At 46.5% G+C, this 22,166-nt stretch overlaps 1 protein-coding gene across 1 annotated transcript in view; it reads left to right on the top strand.

Annotated features, from left to right (window-relative positions):
• cpamd8 (C3 and PZP like alpha-2-macroglobulin domain containing 8) overlaps positions 1–22,166 on the top strand; it is a 54,841-nt gene that overhangs the window by 17,596 nt on the left and 15,079 nt on the right. The window contains exons 22-34 of the mRNA XM_079998780.1: positions 1,630–1,760; positions 1,951–2,002; positions 2,191–2,489; positions 3,605–3,673; positions 3,761–3,917; positions 4,152–4,328; positions 15,155–15,236; positions 19,525–19,681; positions 20,000–20,074; positions 20,777–20,942; positions 21,065–21,151; positions 21,253–21,389; positions 21,576–21,731. Coding sequence (XP_079854906.1) covers positions 1,630–1,760; positions 1,951–2,002; positions 2,191–2,489; positions 3,605–3,673; positions 3,761–3,917; positions 4,152–4,328; positions 15,155–15,236; positions 19,525–19,681; positions 20,000–20,074; positions 20,777–20,942; positions 21,065–21,151; positions 21,253–21,389; positions 21,576–21,731 — 1,745 coding nt within the window. The remainder of the gene's footprint in view (positions 1–1,629; positions 1,761–1,950; positions 2,003–2,190; positions 2,490–3,604; positions 3,674–3,760; positions 3,918–4,151; positions 4,329–15,154; positions 15,237–19,524; positions 19,682–19,999; positions 20,075–20,776; positions 20,943–21,064; positions 21,152–21,252; positions 21,390–21,575; positions 21,732–22,166) is intronic.

Below are 22,166 nucleotides of genomic sequence, written 5' to 3'. Positions count from 1 at the left end.
TTCCGGGGTGTGTTTGAGGCAGATGCTGGTAGTGTGTGTGTGCCTGTGATGAGTCCACGTGTGTGTATGTGTCTGTCTGTCTGTGTCTGTGTCTGTGTCTGTGTCTGTGTCTGTGTCTGTGTCTGTGTCTGTGTCTGAGCGTGTTGGTGTGGGTATAGGTATGGGTGTGTGTGATGTGTTCACCAATGAATTCACAGGACTTTTTCAAATTAGTTATGGTGTATGGGATGAGAACTATATCGTAGCGCCACCTAGCAGTGAAGCAGTCCTGCAGCCGTATAGACACCCCGCAACCTCAAGAAAGCTAAGAGAAACAAGGCACCCCAGCCACAGAAGATCCCCCAACCAACAGAGAAGCCGGGAGCCCGTGGAGAAACACCCACACATGATCCGAGGTGCACAAACCAGTCTCAGAGAGCACAACGTTATCCTGCACCCTTAGGCGTACACATACAACCCCCATGTCCAGGCATGAGACGCACCCACAATCGCAGATCCACCAGCGCAAGGCACGGACCACAGGCCTGGCCGACACCACAGCGGCTGCAGGGACCCCCCAGCACGAGCAGGCACCCAACCCATACTGACCAGCCACAGGCGCAAAGCGGCGCACCATGCGCCCCCACCATGGCGGGCGGCTCTGCGCCCCCAGCAGCCACTGACCAGCTCCCAGCCTCCGCACATGCGGACCACAGAACAGACTTAGGGCAGACGGCCCCCCACCCACAGCCCGGCCCCCAAGCAACACTCAGCATTCCCCAAGGACACAGCCCCCCCACATACTCGGAGATCAACCGGTTCAACCCAGAGACAAGGGCAGACGCCTCCCCGACTCCCCCTAACCTCAGATGGGCCCAGGACTCCACCATGGCTACAGCATCCAGCACCAAGGACGTCCCCACAGCCGCACCCCCCGACCGCAGAGCCCCAGTGCGACCTGAGAGATCCCCACATGCCCTGACATACCATGACTCAGGAAGACTCAGGTCTTGATGAATGGAGTTATATCATTAATAACAGTAGCCCATACTTCATTAAATAAGTTTAAATTCATATTATATGATTATGGATCAAGGGTAACAATTTCGAGAAATCAAAGAAAAAGTGTCCCCTGGAGCTGTGGTTCTCAAAGTGGGGTCCGGTACCCTGAGGGGATATGTAAGAGTGCATTGCACTGCTGCCTCTCAGCCAGAAGGCCCTGGGTTCGATTCTCGCTTGGGGCGCTGTTGGCACTGTGCTCCGGCGGGTTATCTCCCAATTAGGGAGATAACCCGCTCTGTGTGGAGTTTGCATGTTCTCCCCGTGCTCACATGGGGTTTCCTCCATCTAACATCAGCAAGGACCCCCACCAAAAACATGAACACATCATCATCTGAAGACTGTTTTGATTCTGGTTTCACTGTTATCTCTGTAACTATAGTTCAGTATAGACAGGTGTGGAAGTTCGGACTAAATCATATCTAACAATAAACATTTCTCAGATTGGGGTCCCAGAGACAACATTTTGTGAAACAGGGTCCCTGCCCTAGTCCGTATCAAATTGAGGGTCCTTGATATTAGACAAGGTTGAGAATCTCTGCACTAGAGTATTTTGCGGAGCTTGAACTTAAGACTTCTCTGCTTCAACAGCCCGTGCAATCGCCTACAGTGAACCAAGCTGCTGCTCTGATGGGCTGCAGACCGGCAAAATCAGCAATGATTTAGAGGACAGAAGGACGCCCACTGGCCTGGACTACGTTCGTAGGAGTGTTCTGGTGGAGGTAGGAATGCAATATGTTGAACTGAATGGAAGTCAACACCTAAAGGTTCTAAACTCAGTTTAGGTAAAGACATTCTTGAAGTAATTCAGTCCTCCCTGCAACCTCTGCAACCGTTTTCTTATCAACTCTCATCCTTTCTCTGTTTTTTACCTCTATCTATTTTCTGTGTTGCCTGTGGCTCTCCTTGCAGCCAGAAGGACTGCCAAGGGAATACACTTACAGTGTTTTCTTCTGCCCGAATGGTAAGTACCCTTGTGTCTTAAAGTGTAGAAGTGTAAATCATATCTGGTGGGATTGGGAGTACTGCCTTATTTTCTTTTCTGATCATGTTCTCTATTATTCTACCGTAACATCATTTCTATGCCTAACTCCAAACATATACCTTTTATTACCTCGTCCTTAGTAACTTTAGTCGTTTTTCTGTCTATAGAGAGGATCCACATCTCTACCCCTAACAAGTATGAGTACCAGTATGTAAAAAAGCCAGCCCGGATGAACCAGTTCCAGGTGGCCGTGAAGACCCACAACGACGCCCACTTTGCTCTCTCCGCGAGTCCCCATGACAGTGCAGAGATGCTGGAGATCGTGCTCGGGGGCCGGCAGAACACCCGCTCCTGGATATCCTTGGGTAAAATGGGCGAACCACTCGTCAGTGCCCCTACGCCAGGCGTACTGTCCTGGGATGAGTTCCGCAGCTTCTGGATAAGCTGGAATGGGGGTGTGGTGCAGGTAATAACACCCAAAATGATGATAAGAAGATGAAGGAAAGTCATTAAGAAACATTAAGAAAAACCCATTCTGACAGACGATCGGGTTGTGATCCTTCCGAAACAACCCTAAAAGATCCCTTTCCTTTGTGATCTTTGAAGGGGGCCTTCTGGATAGACTGTTACATAACATAAAGATCTCGACTTCAAACTCTAAAATGGCCATTATATGTGCAGAGATTTCGATCCATCAACTCATTCTGTTACTTGGAATCGGTTATTGGGATAGGCTCGCAAAAATGGACAGACTATGCAAGGGAAATGGGGGGAAAAAATGTAGAAAGCGTTGATAGACCGAGGGCCCTGCAACAGGGAGCGCAACTATTTCGGTTTGGATAGCGATTGCATGCTAGGATGCCGTTAAGGAGGAGTGAGAGTGAGAGACTGATAAGGCCATAGGGTCTGTGTGTTAGGAGGACTGGCGCCACTTTTACTGGTAGGGCTGCCTGTGAGGTCACGCTTAACAGGGTTGATGTCAGTGAGGACACTCAGTGATCCATGGCCCGGTGCTTGCATGGCACTCGCTGGCTGGCACACCGGCCCTGACCCCAGCCCCAGTCCCAGCATTAGCCCCGCTCCGTTCATCAAAGGGGGCAATTAAAAGCCCGCTGTAGAGCACCGTGTGTTACAACCCAGTAGGATTCATTTATTTTCTTAGGGTCCGATTGCATTCTGGGTTGGATGCGCTGTGGGGCTCAGCTGTGCACGCTCTTTGGTTTAATGTGATTACGAAATGAAACCCTGAAATACGAGTGAGGAAATGTGTTCTAAATGGGCCTGTGTGTGTTTGTGTTTGTCGTTATTTGTGTGTGGGAGGTGAGTGAATCACACTGGCATAGCCATAGCTTGGCAGATGGACATTATTAGTGCCCAGTATGGCGCAATCCAAGAACAACACCAGTTGCTTTTTATGTAGTCATTACATCCTGCTCTTTTTTTTTGACTTTCACAGTTACAGTCATTCTTTGAATGAAGAAAGACAAGGCCTGTGTAGTGGTGTTACAACCAAAATGTTCTCAAACACCATTTGATCAACACTATTAATTACAAATATTCCCACAATGTGATCTGCTACAGGTAGGCCATGGTCTGCAACAATCCAATGAATCGCTCATTCTCCAGTGGGCAGGCCCTCTTCCTGGCCAGGTTTGAGGTTTTTTGTAGCATTTTTAATCTGGTGGTCAAAGTGGGGTTATGGGCAGAAGTTCAGCCATTGTTTTGTTGTTCATGCAGGTACGTCACATAGGATTCTCCACTGGCTGGGGTTCAGTAGGAGAGTTTAAAATCTGGAGGAAGGAAGACTCTGATGAGAACCACAATGAGGCCTTCACCCTGGGGGTCCCTCACAACGTTGTTCCTGGATCCGAGAGGGCAACGGCATCCATGATTGGTACATTCATTTTCCAAAAGCATTTTTAACATTTGTAATACGGTTGGTTTTTGTAATACGAATCTATGAAATATTGTTTCTGTGTGTGTGTGTGTGCGTGTGTGTGTGTGTGTGTGTGTGTGTGTGTGTGTGTGTGTGTGTGTGTGTGTGTGTGTGTGTGTGTGTGCGTGTATGTGTGTGTGTGTGTGTGTGTGTATGTGTGTGTGTGTGTGTGTGTGCGTTCACCTGGATCAGGGGATGTGATGGGGCCAACCCTGAATAACCTGGACAAGCTCCTGAGACTGCCCTTTGGCTGTGGAGAGCAGAACATGATCCACTTTGCCCCGAACGTCTTTGTCCTCAAGTACCTGCAGAAGACCAGGCAGCTCAGCTCAGAGGTTGAGAACGAGGCCACTGACTACCTGCTACAAGGTAATAATATTGTTTCCAAACAAGCATCTTAACCCTGGCCCTTTTCCAATCAGATTTATAACTCACTTTTCACTCTTTTGTCGTTGCATGTGTGAAGGCAGGGCATTTGAGACAACATATGGGAATTATTACAAGTTATCCGAAGACAAAAATTAATTGGAAGACCTATTTACCTAATTTAGTTAAGGTCAAAATACCTACATTATGATCTGAATAATTTCATATTATTTTGTTCTATATACAGTATTTCTGATGTTCTAGTATAGCTTGGCTGATTTACTGATTGATCGCAGGTTGGATACTGTGCCGTTTCTGGAAATGGTGAAGTTGAAATTTACCTGGGACATTGGCTTTAGTTTTCTTGACACCAGGTAACTTTGGCTTGGCTGGCAACAACTTTCTTTTGGATCATGGCTTTGAATAATGACCTGGAAACCTTCATTAAAGCTGCTTTCACACCAAAATTAGCGGGTCGACTTGGGTTTTTGAAACCTGGCTCAACCCATCAAAAATAGGCAATTGACACATTTCCTATTGCGAGGGGAAATGCTTGTTTGTTTTTGAAATGAACTGAATTTAAATGTTTTTTATCTGGTGCATCACGTTCGATCCCCGGACACGTCGGGAAAGGGGTGTGTCATGGTTCCAGTGTGATAGGGAACAAAACAGTAGAGGAGACAGCAACTTAAACAAACAACGACATAAAACTGTAAAATTTGTGCACCCGCACACGGATCAGCGTATCCGTTATCCGATGATTACCGTTTTCTCTGAATCTGTTGAAGTCTGACATATTTAAATCTCTCCGGTCATAATGTCTCTCCGGTCATAATTCCCTCTCAGCACAATTTGAATTAGTACTGAGCGATGAAACGATAACGTTAATTATCAAGATCTTTTTTTCCTTGATGTTAAAATATAACACACCCGATCATTTCGATAAAAAATACGCAGATCTGTTAAAGTCCGTGCTCGGCAAGTTGCAATGGAAAGCCAATCAGTTTGGACAATCTAAAGCGGAACTTCGAAACCTCGAACCAATCATGTTTGTGGATATAGAAATATGCCCAGCCCCTCCCTCGTGGACAGGCTGCCCTTGTAAACACACACACGGAGCAGAGACAGAGCCGCAACATCCAAAACTCTGAGGGGAAACAGAAAGACGATGTGTCGTTGGGACACATTGCATTTTTGGATATTTAAGTTCTGACCCAAAGCAGACAGTAAATATCCATTTTGTAAAATATGTCGACGGGACGTCCTGATGAAGACAGGCAACACCACAAACTTTATTATTTATTTAGACCTACTTGCCATTTTTATTTTGTTTTTTATTTGATCAAAATTGTATTTTAGTGAAATGTTAATTAAAGTGGGTGCACTTTTTTAAAAATAGCGTTAACTGACGGGACTTATTTTATTTTGAATATTCAATAAAAAATAGTGGACATTTACATACCTTGATGATGTCATTCTCTATATAGCCTGCTTATCAATTGTTTTTAAGCTCAATAAACACAGATAATATTTGACCGTAATCTCTCCCATTTGTCCGGGAAATTGAAATCTCCCAGGACCCGTTGACCGGCACCGATTTTTTGTAACGGAAACTCTGGCAAGGATACTCCATGCTGCCGGTGCGGAAGTGTGCACTGACCGGTGCGTGCACTGGTCCTTCGGCAGCGGGGACCGGTGGGGAGCGTGGTGGTTCTCCGTAGTGCTCCTCACGGTGCGATCCCCACACTCACAACATTTCATCGTCCCACATGGGGAAAAAAGTCAACAACTCCTGATTTTGGATTCTAAATGGAATATGAAATGATGGATTAATACATGGATATTCCTGTCTATTTATGTGCCAGTGTCCAGAACTTCAACGTGCATAGCATCGTGCAGGTAAAGGGGCCAAAATTAGCGGGTTGACCCGGATGTCCTGTTCACATCAGAGCCGATTGGAGTCTATTGCCGGATCATTTGACCCGGGACTGAGACCTGGGTTTTTCTTTTCCCACTGGTGACAAATGCAGATTGTTAGCGGGCGTTACCGGGTTTTTGGTGCAGTGGGAAAGGGTTACTAGAGTTACCCCGCATAGAGCCTCTGCCTTCTGCCTTTCCCATATCTTCTCCTCCCCAGTTTGAACGTGTGCCTCCCTAAACCTCTGTGAAGATACCTTCCACCTGAAGAACATTTCCTTAGGATACCCACCCTCTCCTCCCCTTTTACAACTCAGTGACCTCTTTGATTCAAATCTGTGTTGGTTGTTGGGGATGCAACTTGGCACTCAGAGGATTCACTGCCAATATTAAGCAAAATAGATTAACGACTTAACCAAGATTCTGTGACTCAGGGATGAATCAACCTTAGAAACATGTCATGGACGCTTACCTCAAACAATTTTGAAAGTTCACCAAGAGACCTGCAAGCCCACATTACATGTGTTTCTATGGTCAGGCTCAAAAGAGAAATGCTCACATGAGAAATCTGCGTCTGCTGGGCAGAATAGCCGAGCTGCTAAACCACGATACGGCACCATACACAAATTTAACCCTCGGGGATGTAACCTGATATTCCATATAGGATTTCTATAAAGGCCTATCTTGCAGAACAAATTGTTGAATGTACTGTAGGGCTACCACCAAATAGTCGACCAAACTTTAATCAACGAGAAGAGAATTAGTCGTATTTCATCAGTTTTTCATTGGTCGGTTGGTTACAGGAAGAAAAAATCTCCATTCGGGAGCTGCACCTTGTCAAAATTAACCTTAAAACCTACAGTATATGGCTGGACCGGTGTATTAACGCTGGAGGGCTTTTAATTTGAAACAAAAATAATTCACAATAGGGATGTTCCTTACAACTAATTTCCCTGACGTTGAAACAGAAGACTTTAGACTAATTGACTAGTATAAAAGTCAGAAATAAATATTGCGTATATTATAAAAAATATTGTGTATATTATGAGAGCCATTTGAAACGTTAATCACATTCTTCAATAACCAAATTGTATTTTAAAAGTTCTGCCGGACCGGGCGGAGGCCGGCAAGCGACCGTATGCCCGAGTCCCAGGGGGCCAGGGATGAAGAAGGCACTGCATGCAGTGCTTGTACATTTTTAATTTATATTTAAAAGTCTGGTTATTAGGTATAGTATTTATCTGTTATGTAGCACAGAGTTAACAATGTTACTTATAACATTGTTTCTCAGCCCTGTAACTCAAACCATTTTTTTATGCCCTGAAAACATATATTGAAATAATTAAATTAATATCATAAACGCGCAATTAGTCGACTAATGAACTGACGACTAGGAAAATCTTTAGTCAGGGGCTGCCCTAATGTTCTGAATCAGTTGCTCCTGCAAAGTAAAACACCTTTCAAAGGAAACATTGTCATGAGCGAGGCGGATAGGACCCAGACACCACGGGGAAAGTATCTTCTTCTTCTGTCTGCTGCTCCCGTTAGGGGTCACCACAGCAGATCATCTCCCTCCGATACCTTCTGTTCTGTCCATCTTCCTCCCTTACATCAACCACCTGCATGTCCTCCCTCCCCACATCCATAAACCTTCTCTTTGGCATTCCTCTTTCCAGCTCCATCCTCAGCATCCTTTTCCCAATGTAACTCTCATCTCTCCTACACACGTGTCCAAACCATCTCAATCTGGCCTCTCACTTTTTCACCAAACTGTCCAACCTGAGCTGTCCCTCTAATGAACTCATTCTCAATCCTGTCCATCCTTGTCACTCCCAATGAAAACCTCAACATCCTCAACTCTGCCACCTCCAGCTCAGCCACCTGCCTTTTTGTCAGTGCCACCGCCTCCAAACCGTACAACATAGCTGGTCTCACTACCGTCCTGTAGACCTTCCCCTTCACTCTTGCTGGAACCCTTCTGGCACAGATCACTCCGGACACTTTTCTCCACCCACTCCACCCTGCCTGCACTCTCTTCTTCACCTCTCTCCCGCATTCTCCACTGCTTTGGATGTTGACCCCAAGTACTTGAACTCATCCGCCTTATCCACCTCCACTCCTTGCATTCTCAGCTTTTCGCCCCCCACCGTCCCATTCAGACACATGTACTGTATTCTGTCTTACTCCTGCTGACTTTCATTCCTCTTCTCTCTAATGCATGCCTCAGCTTCCCCAGGCTCTCCTCAACCTGCTCCCTACTCTTGCTTTTTCTAAATCCACAAAGACGCAGTGCAACTCCCTCTGGCCTTCCCTGTACTTTTCCATCAGCATTCTTAAAGCAAACATTCCATCTGTAGTACTCTTTTCTGGCATGAAACCATACTGCTGCTCGGTGATCCCCACCTCTCCTCTTAACCTAGCCTCCACTACCCTTTCCCATAGCTTCATGCTGTGGCTGATCAATTTTATTCCCCTGTAGTTACTACAGCACTGTACGTCTCCCTTATTCTTGAAGATGGGTACCAGTACACTTCTTCTCCACTCCTCCGGCATCCTCTCTCTTTCCAGGATGGTGTTAAACAGTCCTGTTAGAACACCACTGCCATCTCACCGAAACATTTCCATGCTTCCCCAGGTATGTCATCTGGGCCAACTGCGTTTCCACTCTTCATCTTCTTTAATGTTATTCTCACCACATCCTCGCTAATTTGCTGCACTTCTTGATCCACTATCCCCACATCATCCACTCTTCTCTCCACTCCACTCTTCCCTCTCATTTTCTTCATTCATCAACTCAAGTACTGCTTCCACCTTCTTAATACACTCTCCTCACTAGTCAGCACATTCCCATCGTTATTCTTCATCACCCTAACCTGCTGTACATCCTTCCCAGCTTGGTCACTTTGTCTTGCCAATGGGTACAAGTCCTTTTCTCCTTCCTCTCTCTTCGCCTTGCACCGCATCAGCTTGTACTCCTGTCTACTTTCTTCATCTCTCTGACTATCCCATTTCTTCTTCGCCAACCTCTTCTGCTCTATGCTCTTCTGTACTTCCTCATTCACCACCAAGTGTCCTTGTCTTCCTTCCTCTTCTCGCATGATACACCGAGTACCTTCTTGGCCGTCTCCCTCATCACTTCTGCAGTCGTTTCCCAGTCATCTGGTAACCGTTAATTCCCACTTATTGCCTGCCTTATCTCTTCCCTAAATTGCATGCAGCACTCCTCCTTTCAACCTCCACCATTTTATCTTTGGCTCTTCTTTCACTCTCTTCCTCTTCTTGGCCTCCAGAGTCATCCTACAGACCACCATCCAATGCTGCCTAGCAACACACTCCCCTCCCACCACTTTGCAGTCACTAATCTCTTTCAGATTGCACCTCCTGCGTAAGATGTGGTCCACCTGTGTGCACCTTCCTCCACTCTTGTATGTCACCCTGTGTTCCTCCCTCTTCTTGAAATACGTATTCACTACAGCCAATTCCATCCTTTTGGCAAAATCCACCACCATCTGTCCTTCCACATTCCTCTCCTTGACGCCATACCTACCTATCACCTTCTTGTCACCTATGTCTCTGATCCCTCCCCCAACATGCCCATTGAGATCTGCTCCAATGACCACTCTCTCTCCCTTGGGGACGCTCTCCACCACTCCATTCAGCTCACAAAATAATTATTCTTTCTGTTCCATCTCACACCCAACTTGGGGAGCATATGCACTGACCACATTCATTATCACCCCATCAATTTCCAGCTTCATGCTCATCACTCTGTCCGACACTCTCGTCACCTCCCAAACACACAGACACATTCTTCCTTAAAGACTATCCCTACCCCATTTCTCCTGCCATCCACTCCATGGTAGAACAGTTTGTACCTGGCTCGGATACACCTGGCCTTACTCCCCTTCCACCGGGTCTCTTGTACACATAGTACATCTACCTTCCTTTTCTCCATCATGTCAGCCAGCTCTCTCTCTTTACCCTTCATAGTACCAACATTCATAGTTCCTACTCTCAACTCTACTCTCCTAGCCTTCTTCCTCTCCTGCTGTCTCCAGACACGCCTTCCCCCTCTTCTTCTTCTTAGGACGACAGTAGCACAATTTCCACTGGTACCCTGTTGGCTAATGGCACCAGTGGCGGTCATTGTTAACCTGGGCCTCGACTGATCCGGTATGGAAATCAGATTTGTTGTCTGCATGTTTGATTTGGCATGGTTTTTACCCCGGATGCCCTTCCTGAGGCAACCCTCTCTATTCATCCGGGCCTGGGACCGGCACTGATGATACACTGGCTTGTGCACCCCCAGTGGCTAGATTACCCAGACGGACCCAGACACAGCACACACCATGGGGAAAGTATTTAAGGTTTTTTTACACAGGGAAAGCACTGCACTGTCAGGTACAGACATGGACATACTAGATACAAGAGGAAAAGGGAGGAGAGACACATAAGGAGACCAGGGGACAAAAAGGCACAGCTGGGGCTGTGTCAGTACCCCCCCCAATGGGAGCCACCAGGCGACCCACAAGGTCTTCCTGGGTGGGCCAAGTGGAACTCCCGGACGAGAGAATATGGAGTCAAGATGGAGCGCCGTGGCACCCAGCTCCATAGCCCTCCCAGTCCACCAGGTACTGGAGGCCCCGGCCGTGGTGACAGACATCTAGGAGCCGTCTGACGGTGTAGTCAGGGTGGTCCTCGATGATCCGGGTGGGTGGCAGGGGAATGGTCGGAGGGCAGAGGGTGCTGGTGGAGATGGATTTGACCTGAGAGACGTGAAAGGTAGGTGGATGCGCATAGTGCACGGGAGAGGGAGCTGGACTGCAGTGAGGTTAATTATGCAGGTTATTTCAAAAGGGCCAAGGAACCGGGGAGACAATTTCTTGCAAGTGGATTTCAAAGGGAGGTCTTGTGATGAGAGCCAGAGCTGTTGACCGGGTGTATAGTTGTTGGCTGGCACCCGACGGCAGTCTGCAAGACGCTAGTTCCACTGGGCAGTCTGAAGCAGGGCAGTCTTGGTGTCCCTCCAAACGTTGCGACAGCGCAGGATATGGAGCTGTACCGATGGCGCAGCCACTTCCTCCTCCTGGGCCGGGAACAACGGGGGCTGGTAACCTAGGGAGGACTCAAAGGGAGAGAGACCAGGAGCAGAGAATGAGTGGGAGTTGTGCGCGTACTCTACCCAAGCTAACTGGGAACTCCAAGAGGAGGGGTTGGTGGAGAAAACACAGTGGAGAGCCGCCTCGAGGTCCTAGTTGGTGCCTTCCGACTGCTCGTTGGTTTGTGGGTGAAAGCCAGATGAGAGGCTGACCGTGGCTCCCAAGGCCCGACAGAACGCCTTCCAGACCTGGCAAACAAACTGGGGGCCGCGGTCGGAGATGATATCTACCGGGAGATCATGCAGGCGGAACACATGGCAGACCATGGGGTCCGCTGACTGGGCAAAACAAATGACTGTGTTGCCCGCGGATGGGGGCAAGCCGGTTACAAAGTCCAGGGCAACGTGTGACCAGGGGCGGCTGGGAGTGGGTAAGGGAGGGAGTTAGCCCGCCGGGGGGCAGTGCGAGGCCTTACTCCGAGTACAGATGGTGCACGCCAGAATGAACTTCTGGGTGTCTGTAGCCATAGAGGGCCACCAGAAGCTTCTTCTCAGAAGGTCTATCACACACCGGAGTGACATTAAAATAATCTTGAGTTGTGCCCCCATTGGAGGACCTGGGAACGAACGGAGACCAGGACAAACATCCGGTTGGGAGGCCCACCTCCAGGGTCAGGTTTGGCACTATGAGCATCCCGCGCCACGACTCAATCTCCCAAGACAGGGCCCCCAGAACACAAGAGCAGGGCAGGATGGTGTCGGGACTAGGTGGAGCCTCTCCGAAGTCAAACTGGTGGGAGAGGGCATCAGCTTGACGTTCTTTAACACCGGGCAATACGTGATGGAGAAATTAAATCGCCCAAAAAACAGGGCCCAACGGGCTTGACACGAGTTCAGTCGTTTGGCGGACTGAATATAGGCAATGTTCTTGTGGTCCGGAGAGAGGCGACGTAAGAAGAAGGCACAGGGATGAAGCTTGGAGTCAGGACCAGAGCGCTTGGAGAGGACTGCCCCCCCTCTGCTACGTCGGAGGCGTCAATCGTGACGACAAACTGCCGAGAGGTATCGGGTTGGACCAGGACGGGAGCTAAAATGAAGGGTTCTTTGAGCCGGCAGAAGGCTTCTTCAGCAGCAGGGGTCCAGGCCAAGGAAGCCGCGGGGGAGGTGAGTCTGGTGAGAGGTGCTGCAACTCGGCTGTAGTCCCTAATAAAAGGCAAGTAGGAGTTTGCGAAGCCCAGGAACTGCTGCAGATTCTTGCGGGTGGAGTGAATCGTCCATTCAGCAACTCGCACTTCTCCGCTTTCACAGTTTCTCACGCTTTCAAATCTATTTTCCAGGAGCCTTTGGAACACCCGGCGGACATGGAGCTTGTGTTCTGAGGTCACGGGAGAAGATCAGAATGTCGTCTAAGTAGACAAAGATGAAGCGGTTTTAGGAAGTCACTCACCACGTCATTGACGAGGGCCTGGAAGACAGCGGGGGTGTTGGAGAGGCCGAAAGGCATCACTCAATAGTCAAAGTGGCGTAGTGGGGTGTTGAATGCCGTCTTCCACTCGTCCCCCTCCCGGAAGCGGACCAGGTGGTAGGCGTTACATTAGTCCAGCTTGCTGAAGACTGTCGCTCCATACAGGGGTGCAAAGGCAGAACTGATGTGAGGATACTTGTTTGTAACTGTGATGTTATTGAGTCAACGATAATCAATACAGGGTCATAGGGACCCATCCTTCTTAGCTACAAAGAAGAAACCTGCCCCCACGGGGGAAGAAGAAGGTCGGATGATGTGATGTACTGTACCTCTCCATGGTTTAACGCTCAGGACGGAACAGGCTGTAGAAACGGCTGGAGGTCAGGGAGGCACCAGACAGTAGATCAATCGCACAGTCATACGGTTGACGGGGCGGCAGAAAGTGCCCACTCTTTACTGAACACCTCCCCTAAATCGTGATTTTCAGGAGGTACAACAGACAGGTCCAGAGTAACAGGGGAGACAGAGACAGAGGTGGGCTCAACAGGAGGAAGAGCAGAACACAGACATTTGGCAGGCAGGCTGGCATGAGGGAGGTTTTTTTGGAGACGAGGGGCAGACAGGGTCAGACAAGGCAAGGAGCAACAAATACATAAGAATCCAACGATCAGACGAGGTCTGGATGAGGAGCCGGGGTTCTTATGGAGAGTGGTGATGAGTGTGACAAGGAGCAGCTGTGCCAGCCAGGCCTGTAACCAGGAGCCACACCCACGCGGCACTGTCAGGTATAGACATGGACATACTAGTTACAAGAGGGAAAGGGAGGAGAGACGCTTAAGGAGACCTGGGGACGGAACGGCACGGCTGTGACAAACATATGAGGATTTCACTGTCTTCCGGACCTATTCATACAGATTTAAGAAGATGGTATTGTTAGACAATTTATGGTAATGCATATTGCATTGCCATAGATAACAGTCTACTAATAGGCTTAAGCTTTTGTTCACCTAGTAGTTGAGGGAAGACTAGTTTCAATAAAGAAGAAAACACAGACCGCCAATCTGAGACTACCAACATGTATTCTCCCCTGAAGAGAAGACCTCTCCTCTTCAGGAGACACCCTAGGAGGAGGAAGTAGAACGCTCATGTAGGAACAGATTACTACTCTGCTAGTTTTGGGACACACCTCACTCGGATGAAATCTTCCTCATATTTCTCTAAGCTTGACTTTGAGTTCTTGAATGTCCAGGGCACGTTCCATTGATACAGCTGCCGAATATAAACTCCTCACTTTCTTGCATACTCGTCTTAGGGACTGAAGGAAAATGGTAGCAGAGAGGGATGGAAGTTCTGATCCACAATCAGAAAAAAAGTTGAATGACAAGCGTTTTATGTGTAATAAAGCGACTTTAACCTCAACCCTTACATCACTTTTTAGTTTTGTGTCCTCATAGTGTTTCTCGGTCATAAGGAATTCAGTTAGATGTAGCAATCTGAATGCAGGGTTTTCACTGGGGTTCACAGCACATATACTGGTCAGCAGTCTGACTGGCAGACTGTGATTGGTTGAATGTGGTTACTGCTGATGAATCAAATCCCTAATATTGACTGGGAATGATCATAAATAGTCTCCTGACTGAAGGCTATAGCTTTATATGCACTTGTCTTTGTAGACACCGTTAGAAATTGCAATCTCACCATGTTTAACCAGTCACAATGTAATAGCAACATAAAGCCCACCACTTGATCACCTCAGGTCACTTACCACTTACCCACTTACTCAGTTACAGAGACCGGAAACCAGGAAGAAATCCAGAATAAATAAAGACTGTTATCTTTGAAAGGAGCCCCAGACCAAGAAAAAGCTTTACTTGCTCTTCTTACTTTTGCCCTTTACTTTTAACCTTTTCTCAGAGTGAACTTTTATAGCATCATTTTTTTCTGAATTTACCTCTTGCAGGGACAGGCATCCTGCAATATGTGAACGGATCCTCAGGAATGCTATACTGTAAATAATAGCAGCTGTGAGCGGCTGCTATTCATCACTGACATTGAGCATCTGTACTAACGGGTGGAAAATACTAAAGCTGGAAGTCATCATTTTCATTAATTCAATCAGTATTCCAGTCCAGGTTGGGAAACAATGGAAATGTAAGGTCATTTAGCCTAACCACTGGCACCACACATCCTATCTCTCCATCAAAAAACACCAAATTTCTCCAAATTTAATCAAACGACTTGGGTTTTTTGAAAGGTATGGAATTTGTAAATTGGAAAATTTGCAGGAATCCCATCCTTTCCCTAAGCTGTCCTCCTTTTTCCATCTGTATTTTCCTATCTCTCTCACAGGTTATCAGAGACAGCTGACCTACAAGCGTCAGGATGGCTCCTACAGCGCCTTTGGGGAGAGGGATTCCTCTGGCAGTATGTGGTAAGAAGCCTATAAATCAGTACTATGTTCACATGTATGTTATCAAAACATTTTTTTAATACTTGGGGATTCTCCAGTTTTTCGGGGGAAGTTAACTTTTTTGTCTACCTTACCAAGTTTTAGAGGAGAAGGTCAATACTGAAGGTCATTGCTGTGTGTCCGTTACCGTGAGTGTGACAGGCTGCATGCTATCCATGTTAGCTTAATGCATGGCTGCAGAGGGGATAAACTAGCCTAGCTCCAGTGAAGTTAAGATTGTGGCAATTTTCGCTTACCACACGCCACCCAAGTGGCGTTGTCAGGGACCTCTGGCACAGAGACACAGATTGCGGGGTTCCAGACACAGTTTATTGTGGAGAGCGGGCTAGTTGGAATAAGCCCAGGAGCAGATGGACATGTGTCATAACAAGGGCTCCTCTCCTGAGTGTGTGTGGGGATGGGGGTTTTACCTGTTGCTCGTTAGAGCACCCATTGAGCAACAGGTATGTAACCACTCTGGATCCCAATTACCTAGACCCAGGACAGGTGTGGCTGCTCAAACCACACCATACCCACACCACAATGAGTTTAAGCGACACATCTTGCATCTTAATGACAAGCAGAAATAAAAACGAAAAGTGAGTATCCTAAAAAAATGGAGTGCTCCTTTAAAGATCACGCAGCTTCTACCAAGACAAGCCGACCTTTAATCGCATTCTTTAGCCCAAACTGAGAAGTAGGTTGCCAGCCCAAGAAACAAAGCCCTGGTCAGCTTTACAGTGTGTCAAATTAATGCATTCCTGTTACTGAGTTAAAAATCTATTTAAGTTTTCTGCTCTTTGGGTGTTTATTTTGTGTTTACCTCCTTTGGGGGCAGTCAGGGAGCCAAAACTGTCTCATAAACTTCAGAAAACGGAATCTGGAATGGCAATGAGGAGATCCAGTGTTCCAATGCTGGCATGCCTTGCCCAAGGGCAAGGCACATAGCACTGATTTATTTATAAGCCGAGGTGGGTATTATGATATTTAATAGAGCTGATACTGTGAAATAGCTGGTTACATAAACCACAGACATTCATAAACAAACAACATAATTGGATCCCCTGGGTACCTCAAGGATTGTGAATTATTTGTAGGTAAAAAAGGTTCATATTCATTGTTTTAAGAGCTTTTCTGTCAACTCTTAATGCCACCAGTGGAAACGGCAGCTTAAGGCATCTGGAGCCACTTTCCTCACCGAATCACTCTCTACCTATCTTGACCAAAGCAGGCCTGTTGTATCTAAATTGTTGGATTGTGGGACAACATTAAAACTGCCCTATGGAAACCTTGAGCTCTTTCCTCAGATGGCTGGGAGAGGATATGCAGATGTTACAAGCGTCGCTGTTGAGTTTTTCCCAAAGCCCAGGGCAACGAGCGTGGTTTGTGGGCACAACACAGATGGTGAACCTTCCGTAAACCCGCATCAAACACTTTATGAATCCATCAGCAATGTGTTTATACATCCAAAACAACCCGGCTTTTGTTTCTGTTCCAGAGTTCACCGGTGGATCAGTGCATTTATTGCCGCTCTTAAAAGTGCCCTTAATGCAGTGTTAATGTATTCCAGCTTGTAAAAATGTATCTCAGCGGAAATTGTCAGGGACTAATGAAGAAATTAACATAATGACATTGCCAGGCAGTAATAATTTCATGTACAGTGCTGGCTCTCCCTGGTTCCAAGGACTTAATACTGTAATACATCTCGTCCAGGAAAAGAGACTATGAGTTGAGTAATGCACCCACTCCCTCTCATTTGGAAGGAGGGAGACTTTTTGCCAGGACACACAGGACGGACATTTCATCAAACATTGTCCAACATGGCAACCTCAATATTCAAAGCTATTGGCCACGTTTGGATTCAATCAGTAAACTGTAAACAATTGTTGAACAATCTACCTCACTAAGAGATGAACAAGCCCCCCACAACCATCTGAAAGTCTGACCCCAGTAACTCTTTACTAGCAGACAATCTCAAATTTACGCAAAAGTGTAATCTCATAACAGGAGTTTTATCGAAATTCATTCCCTCTTCATATTGTGCTGAACAGAGTGAGAGTGAGCGTGTTTTTTTTCATTTACTCCCGGCAGTATGTTTCCCTGGCTGGACATGTTTAGGCTGGCATGGCATCCCCGTCTACCAGAGATGGATCTGACAGCGTGAGCTGGAAATAGGGGGATGGTGCTTAAATGCCAGAGATAAAAAGAGCTGATAAGCAGTGATGTATTAAACAATTTTCATTCCTGTGCCAAAATGTCATACCAAAGTAAGATGTTTTGGCAGGGATAAGTATTTTTTCTAAGGCCTCTAGGATCTGTGAAACCATTAGCATGCTGATGTTGATTATTTAATATTATAAAAAAAATATTTATGCTGTTTGATACAATCGACGATGAGCAATGTAGAATTCCATTGGTCTTTTACTGGAAAAGATCAAATTCAACCTTTCCATATTATCCTGTTCCACCTAGTATGTATTGCATCCATGGTAGGACATATTTTTATTCCGCTGCCTGACAAATTTATTCATTGACTACTTAGGTATTTCTCGATCTGACAAATTGGCTCATTCAGTATCTTAAGTCAGCACCGTGACATTGATTCCAGTCTGATTTAATTTCCTACAGCCGTTACAACATTTCCAACATTGACATGACCTAATTCTTCACTTTAAAATGCAATAGTTTTATGGCAAGAAGTTGCTTAACCTATATTGAGTCATGTACCAAGGGAGGGAAATATCATATATTAGCTATTATCATATATTATTTATTGATTGACGTCCAAAACAACAAATCGACGCCATCTGCAGCGTCTTTGAAGTCAGTCTGGTGCCAGATTTTGGAAAACATTTCCCACATTCCACTTCCTTAGCTTTCCTGTAAGCTGTTGAAGCCGGGCTTAAACATTTCCATTTGTAAAATCTACCACATACATCTACCTTTTGGGAGCTGGGGCTGGAAGAAGAGGGCAGCGTGGGGGGAGTGATTGGGGAAGTTGTTTTTTTTTTTTTTTCGATGGGGATGTACCCCTGGAGCGGTGACTTCAGCCGTGGGCCGAGTGGTGGAAGTGAGGCTGTTTCACAGCGTTTCCTCGCCCACTAAATCATATTTACGCTTCCCAGTGCCTCTCCCAGGGCCAAGGCAGTTTAAGGCCAATGACATTATATTACGTAACATTATAAAAATTCTTGTGCACTTGGGGCTCCAGCCTCCGAGGGAGGCCAACGTCTAGTTGCCTGCGAGGGAAGATTTAATGCTCGGCTTCATGAGACCAGGGGCTAATTCTCTTCTCATCCCTTGTTACTCACCATTGGCTTGTTCTCTCACCTTTGGGCTTTGTTTGAGAAACTACTGTAGAGCACAACCTCTCTTTGTTTATTTCTTTGTTTTGGTTTTTCCCCTTGTATTTCTTTAGTTTTGGGGTAAGCAGCTTGTGTCATCCTCTGGCCATCGTAGGCAGTGGCATGGTAATGGAACATCTCGCTGTTTTTGAGGAGCTGAAGGGGTTTGACCACCACCAGGAAGCCTGTTGTTTATGGATGAGCGTGTGTTTATGAACTCAGCCATGAGTTCAAAAAGCCGGCCAAAGCCGTGGCTGGTTTTGGCCTTTTCTTCATCCTACTCCTGTGTCTCCCTCCACCGCGGCCCTCTGAAATCGCCATTCATAAACTTTTGAGTCACACTCCCAAGGTCGGGCAGATTCATAGCATCCGCCACCACGACAAATGTTTGTTTAAGCTGCGGAAAACCTACACGGGATGTTCCGGGTTTACATGCAGGAACTTATGTGATTCTCCTTTCTTAAATTCCACATCCTTAAGGCTGCAGCTGCCACATCCTGCGGTGGCAATCAGAACTCCACTGCTCTCCTTCTCTAAACCCCATCTCGCCAGTCTCCACCACCTCTTCACATTGACTTTCCTTTTTACCATCGGTAACAAAACATTGCTTTTATCAGCTCTGCTCTTGTCAGTCTCAACTCCTTTCCTCCTCACCCAGCATTCAACATTTCGCCAAGCATGGTCGGAACATTGAAAGAATGTGGAACTGGAAACTTTTCATGCCGCTGAAATCAAGTTTATGGGCTGTGAATTTGCAAAGTTCACAGGCTAAAAGAATGATTTGGGATACGTTAGAACATGCTTATAAGCTTCTTTGAAGTCAGGTCTTCTGGCTCTACTTTTATATGGTTACCTTTCTTATCTTACACCCTCTCCATCTCTTCTCTTTCTCTCTCTCTCTCTCTCTCTCTCTCTCTCCTCTCCAGGTTGACAGCGTTTGTTTTGAAGTCCTTCGCTCAGTCTCGGGGCTTCATCTTCATCGACCCGGAGGAGCTGCGCGCTGCCAAGTCATGGCTCATCAAACACCAAAGGGACGAGGGATCTTTTCCCGCCATGGGACGCATCCTCAACAAAGATCTGCAGGTAAAGCTGTTGATTCGCTGTGGGAACCTATGCTTTTTTGGGTGCAAATTGATGAGTCGGAATATGAATGGCATAAACTGAAATGGACGGGGCAGGTGAATCCAGGCAAAAGCTCTATTCCTCTATTGGTCCAGATGGTATGAAGTTAAGATGCAGATGAATGGAGGATTGTAAGTTCAATAGGTTTCTTTTTTTTTTGTTTCAATACGGTCTTTTGGAAATTTTGGAAAATATAATGTAAAATATATCCCTGTGTATGTACTTTTACGAGGGCAGCGTTAAATCATGTGAAAAGTTAATGTCTGCATTTTTCCGTAGGGCGGGATCCATGGGAAGATATCACTCACAGCTTATGTGGTCGCAGCTCTACTGGAAACAGGGATAACCACAGAGGTTAGCAGTTCACTCTGACAAACCACCACAGCCAACCCAACAAAAAACATTATTCTGAGGATTCTGCTGTCTAAACAAGAGTCCAGTACGGCTTACGGGCTCACTCCCACTAAGGAATCCCACAAACATTTCCTCCCTATCAGGAATATCACGAGGTCTGAATGCTGCGCTCACTACAGTAGATCCAGTAAATGGATGCAAGGATCCAAATGGATCTCCTCTCCACCTTGATGTACTATACGACCTGTTGTGGAATGCATCAATTAGAGGCTGTCTAGCTAGACACATGGAAATCTCAAAATCTATTTTTGGAAGTTCCCTAAGTTCCCTATTTCAACTGGTCTGTATTTAAAAAAAGTTCTTGTTCTTGTTGTTCTTGTCAAGTTTCTGTTTAATTTATTTTTCCATTCAGAATGACCAATTTGAAAATAATCCCTTGATTGTAATAACACTATCGATAAGAGGTATTTACAATGTTGTTCCGCAAGACCAATTTTTCTGTTGAAGTTATATTGCCACCCAACCATTTTTTAAGTGCTCCCTGGCTTCTGCCCATCTGTCTATCTATCCATATCTTCAATATATATTATACCTGAGCCAATCATCTCAGAGAATAGGAAGAAAGTTGCATGTGGCTGAGATGAAAGTGGATCCGTAACTTTGTATTGTGTGTGTCTGCAATGTTTGTGTCCTCTGATTCAGGAAGAGAAGGTCGCAGTGGCCAAGGCCAAGGATTTCTTGGAGACCAACACCTACTCGGCTGACGACCCATACACCACGGCGCTCTCGGCCTACGCCCTCGCCCTCCTCCGCAGCCCCTACGCTCCGCTGGCCCTGAGGCGCCTCAACCACATGGCCATCACTCAGGGTACCGCCACTGCCTTCCTCACCCCCCTCACCCTTATTTCTGCTGTCCCAACATGCTGGATTTAGAACCCTGTTCCGCCTTTGATTTCCACATTGCGCTTCCCTCTGTATTTCCTGCTATAGATGGCTTCACGCACTGGAGTCTCACCGGCAGCACGGTGACGGATGAGGACACTTTCATGGGCTTTAGCGACGGCCTCTCTCAGTCAGGTAACTTCTTAAGGTGTAATCGACAATATTTAAGCATTAAGCCGTACTTAAGTTAAAAGGTCTGAGTACTCCACATATCATCTATCCCTCCTTGTTGCCAGTTGTGTCAGCAGAAGTGGAGATGACAGCCTACGGCCTCCTGACGTACACTCTGCTGGGCGACGTGGCCTCTGCGCTGCCTGTTGTCAAATGGCTTTCCCAGCAGAGGAATGCCCTCGGAGGCTTCTCCTCCACACAGGTAGACCCGCCACCGTAGTATCTTATAACGCCTTGTTTGTCCACAACGCCATAAAGGTTCATAAAAAAATAGACTTCAGAGTTTGAGGTCAAAGCTCTCAATCATTCAACGTCCCAGTGTCCCCTATAATGCAGCTAAAAATCAAATTTTATTGCAAGGTTAATGTACTTTTTCCGTCCCTGCTAGGATACCTGCGTGGCGCTGCAGGCTCTGTCTGAGTATGCCATCCTGTCATACGTAGGAGGGGTCAACCTCACCATCTCACTGGCCTCCACCAACCTGGACTTTCAGGAGACCTTCGAACTGCACAGAGAAAACCAGAAGATCCTTCAGAGCGCTAAGGTAGGAAGAGCCAAAGGGCAGTATAGACACCTTAGATAGTTTCTAGGGCGACAAGTAAGCTTATAGTCTGACTTTTAATTTGATGATTACAAAATATGTTTACACCATTCTTAACATTGGTCAGTATGATATGAAAATGCCCCATTTGTGATAACCAATATTTATGAGTCAACATTTCACTACATTTGGAGACCTTTTTCTCCTGATGGCAGTTCACCAAGGGTTTGATTCTACAGTCTGTACCAACAGTACATTCTAGCATTTAGATATTAATCCCTCAGTTTCTAGACCTTGTTGTGTCATAGCCAGGGCCATGTTTCCACTGCCAAACAAAACCAACCCAAACGCAACTTGTGCTTAATAACCTCACTGTACCGGCCTGTTTGCACACTCATTATGGCCTTGACGGCGTGGACACAAATTGCCCTGGCTTGT

The sequence above is a fragment of the Zeus faber genome, assembly GCF_960531495.2.
Source record: "Zeus faber genome assembly, chromosome: 1".
Classification (NCBI taxonomy): Eukaryota; Metazoa; Chordata; class Actinopteri; order Zeiformes; family Zeidae; genus Zeus; species Zeus faber.
The sequence above is the reverse complement of the archived record's forward strand: the minus strand, read 5'-3'. Positions and strand labels throughout refer to the sequence as shown.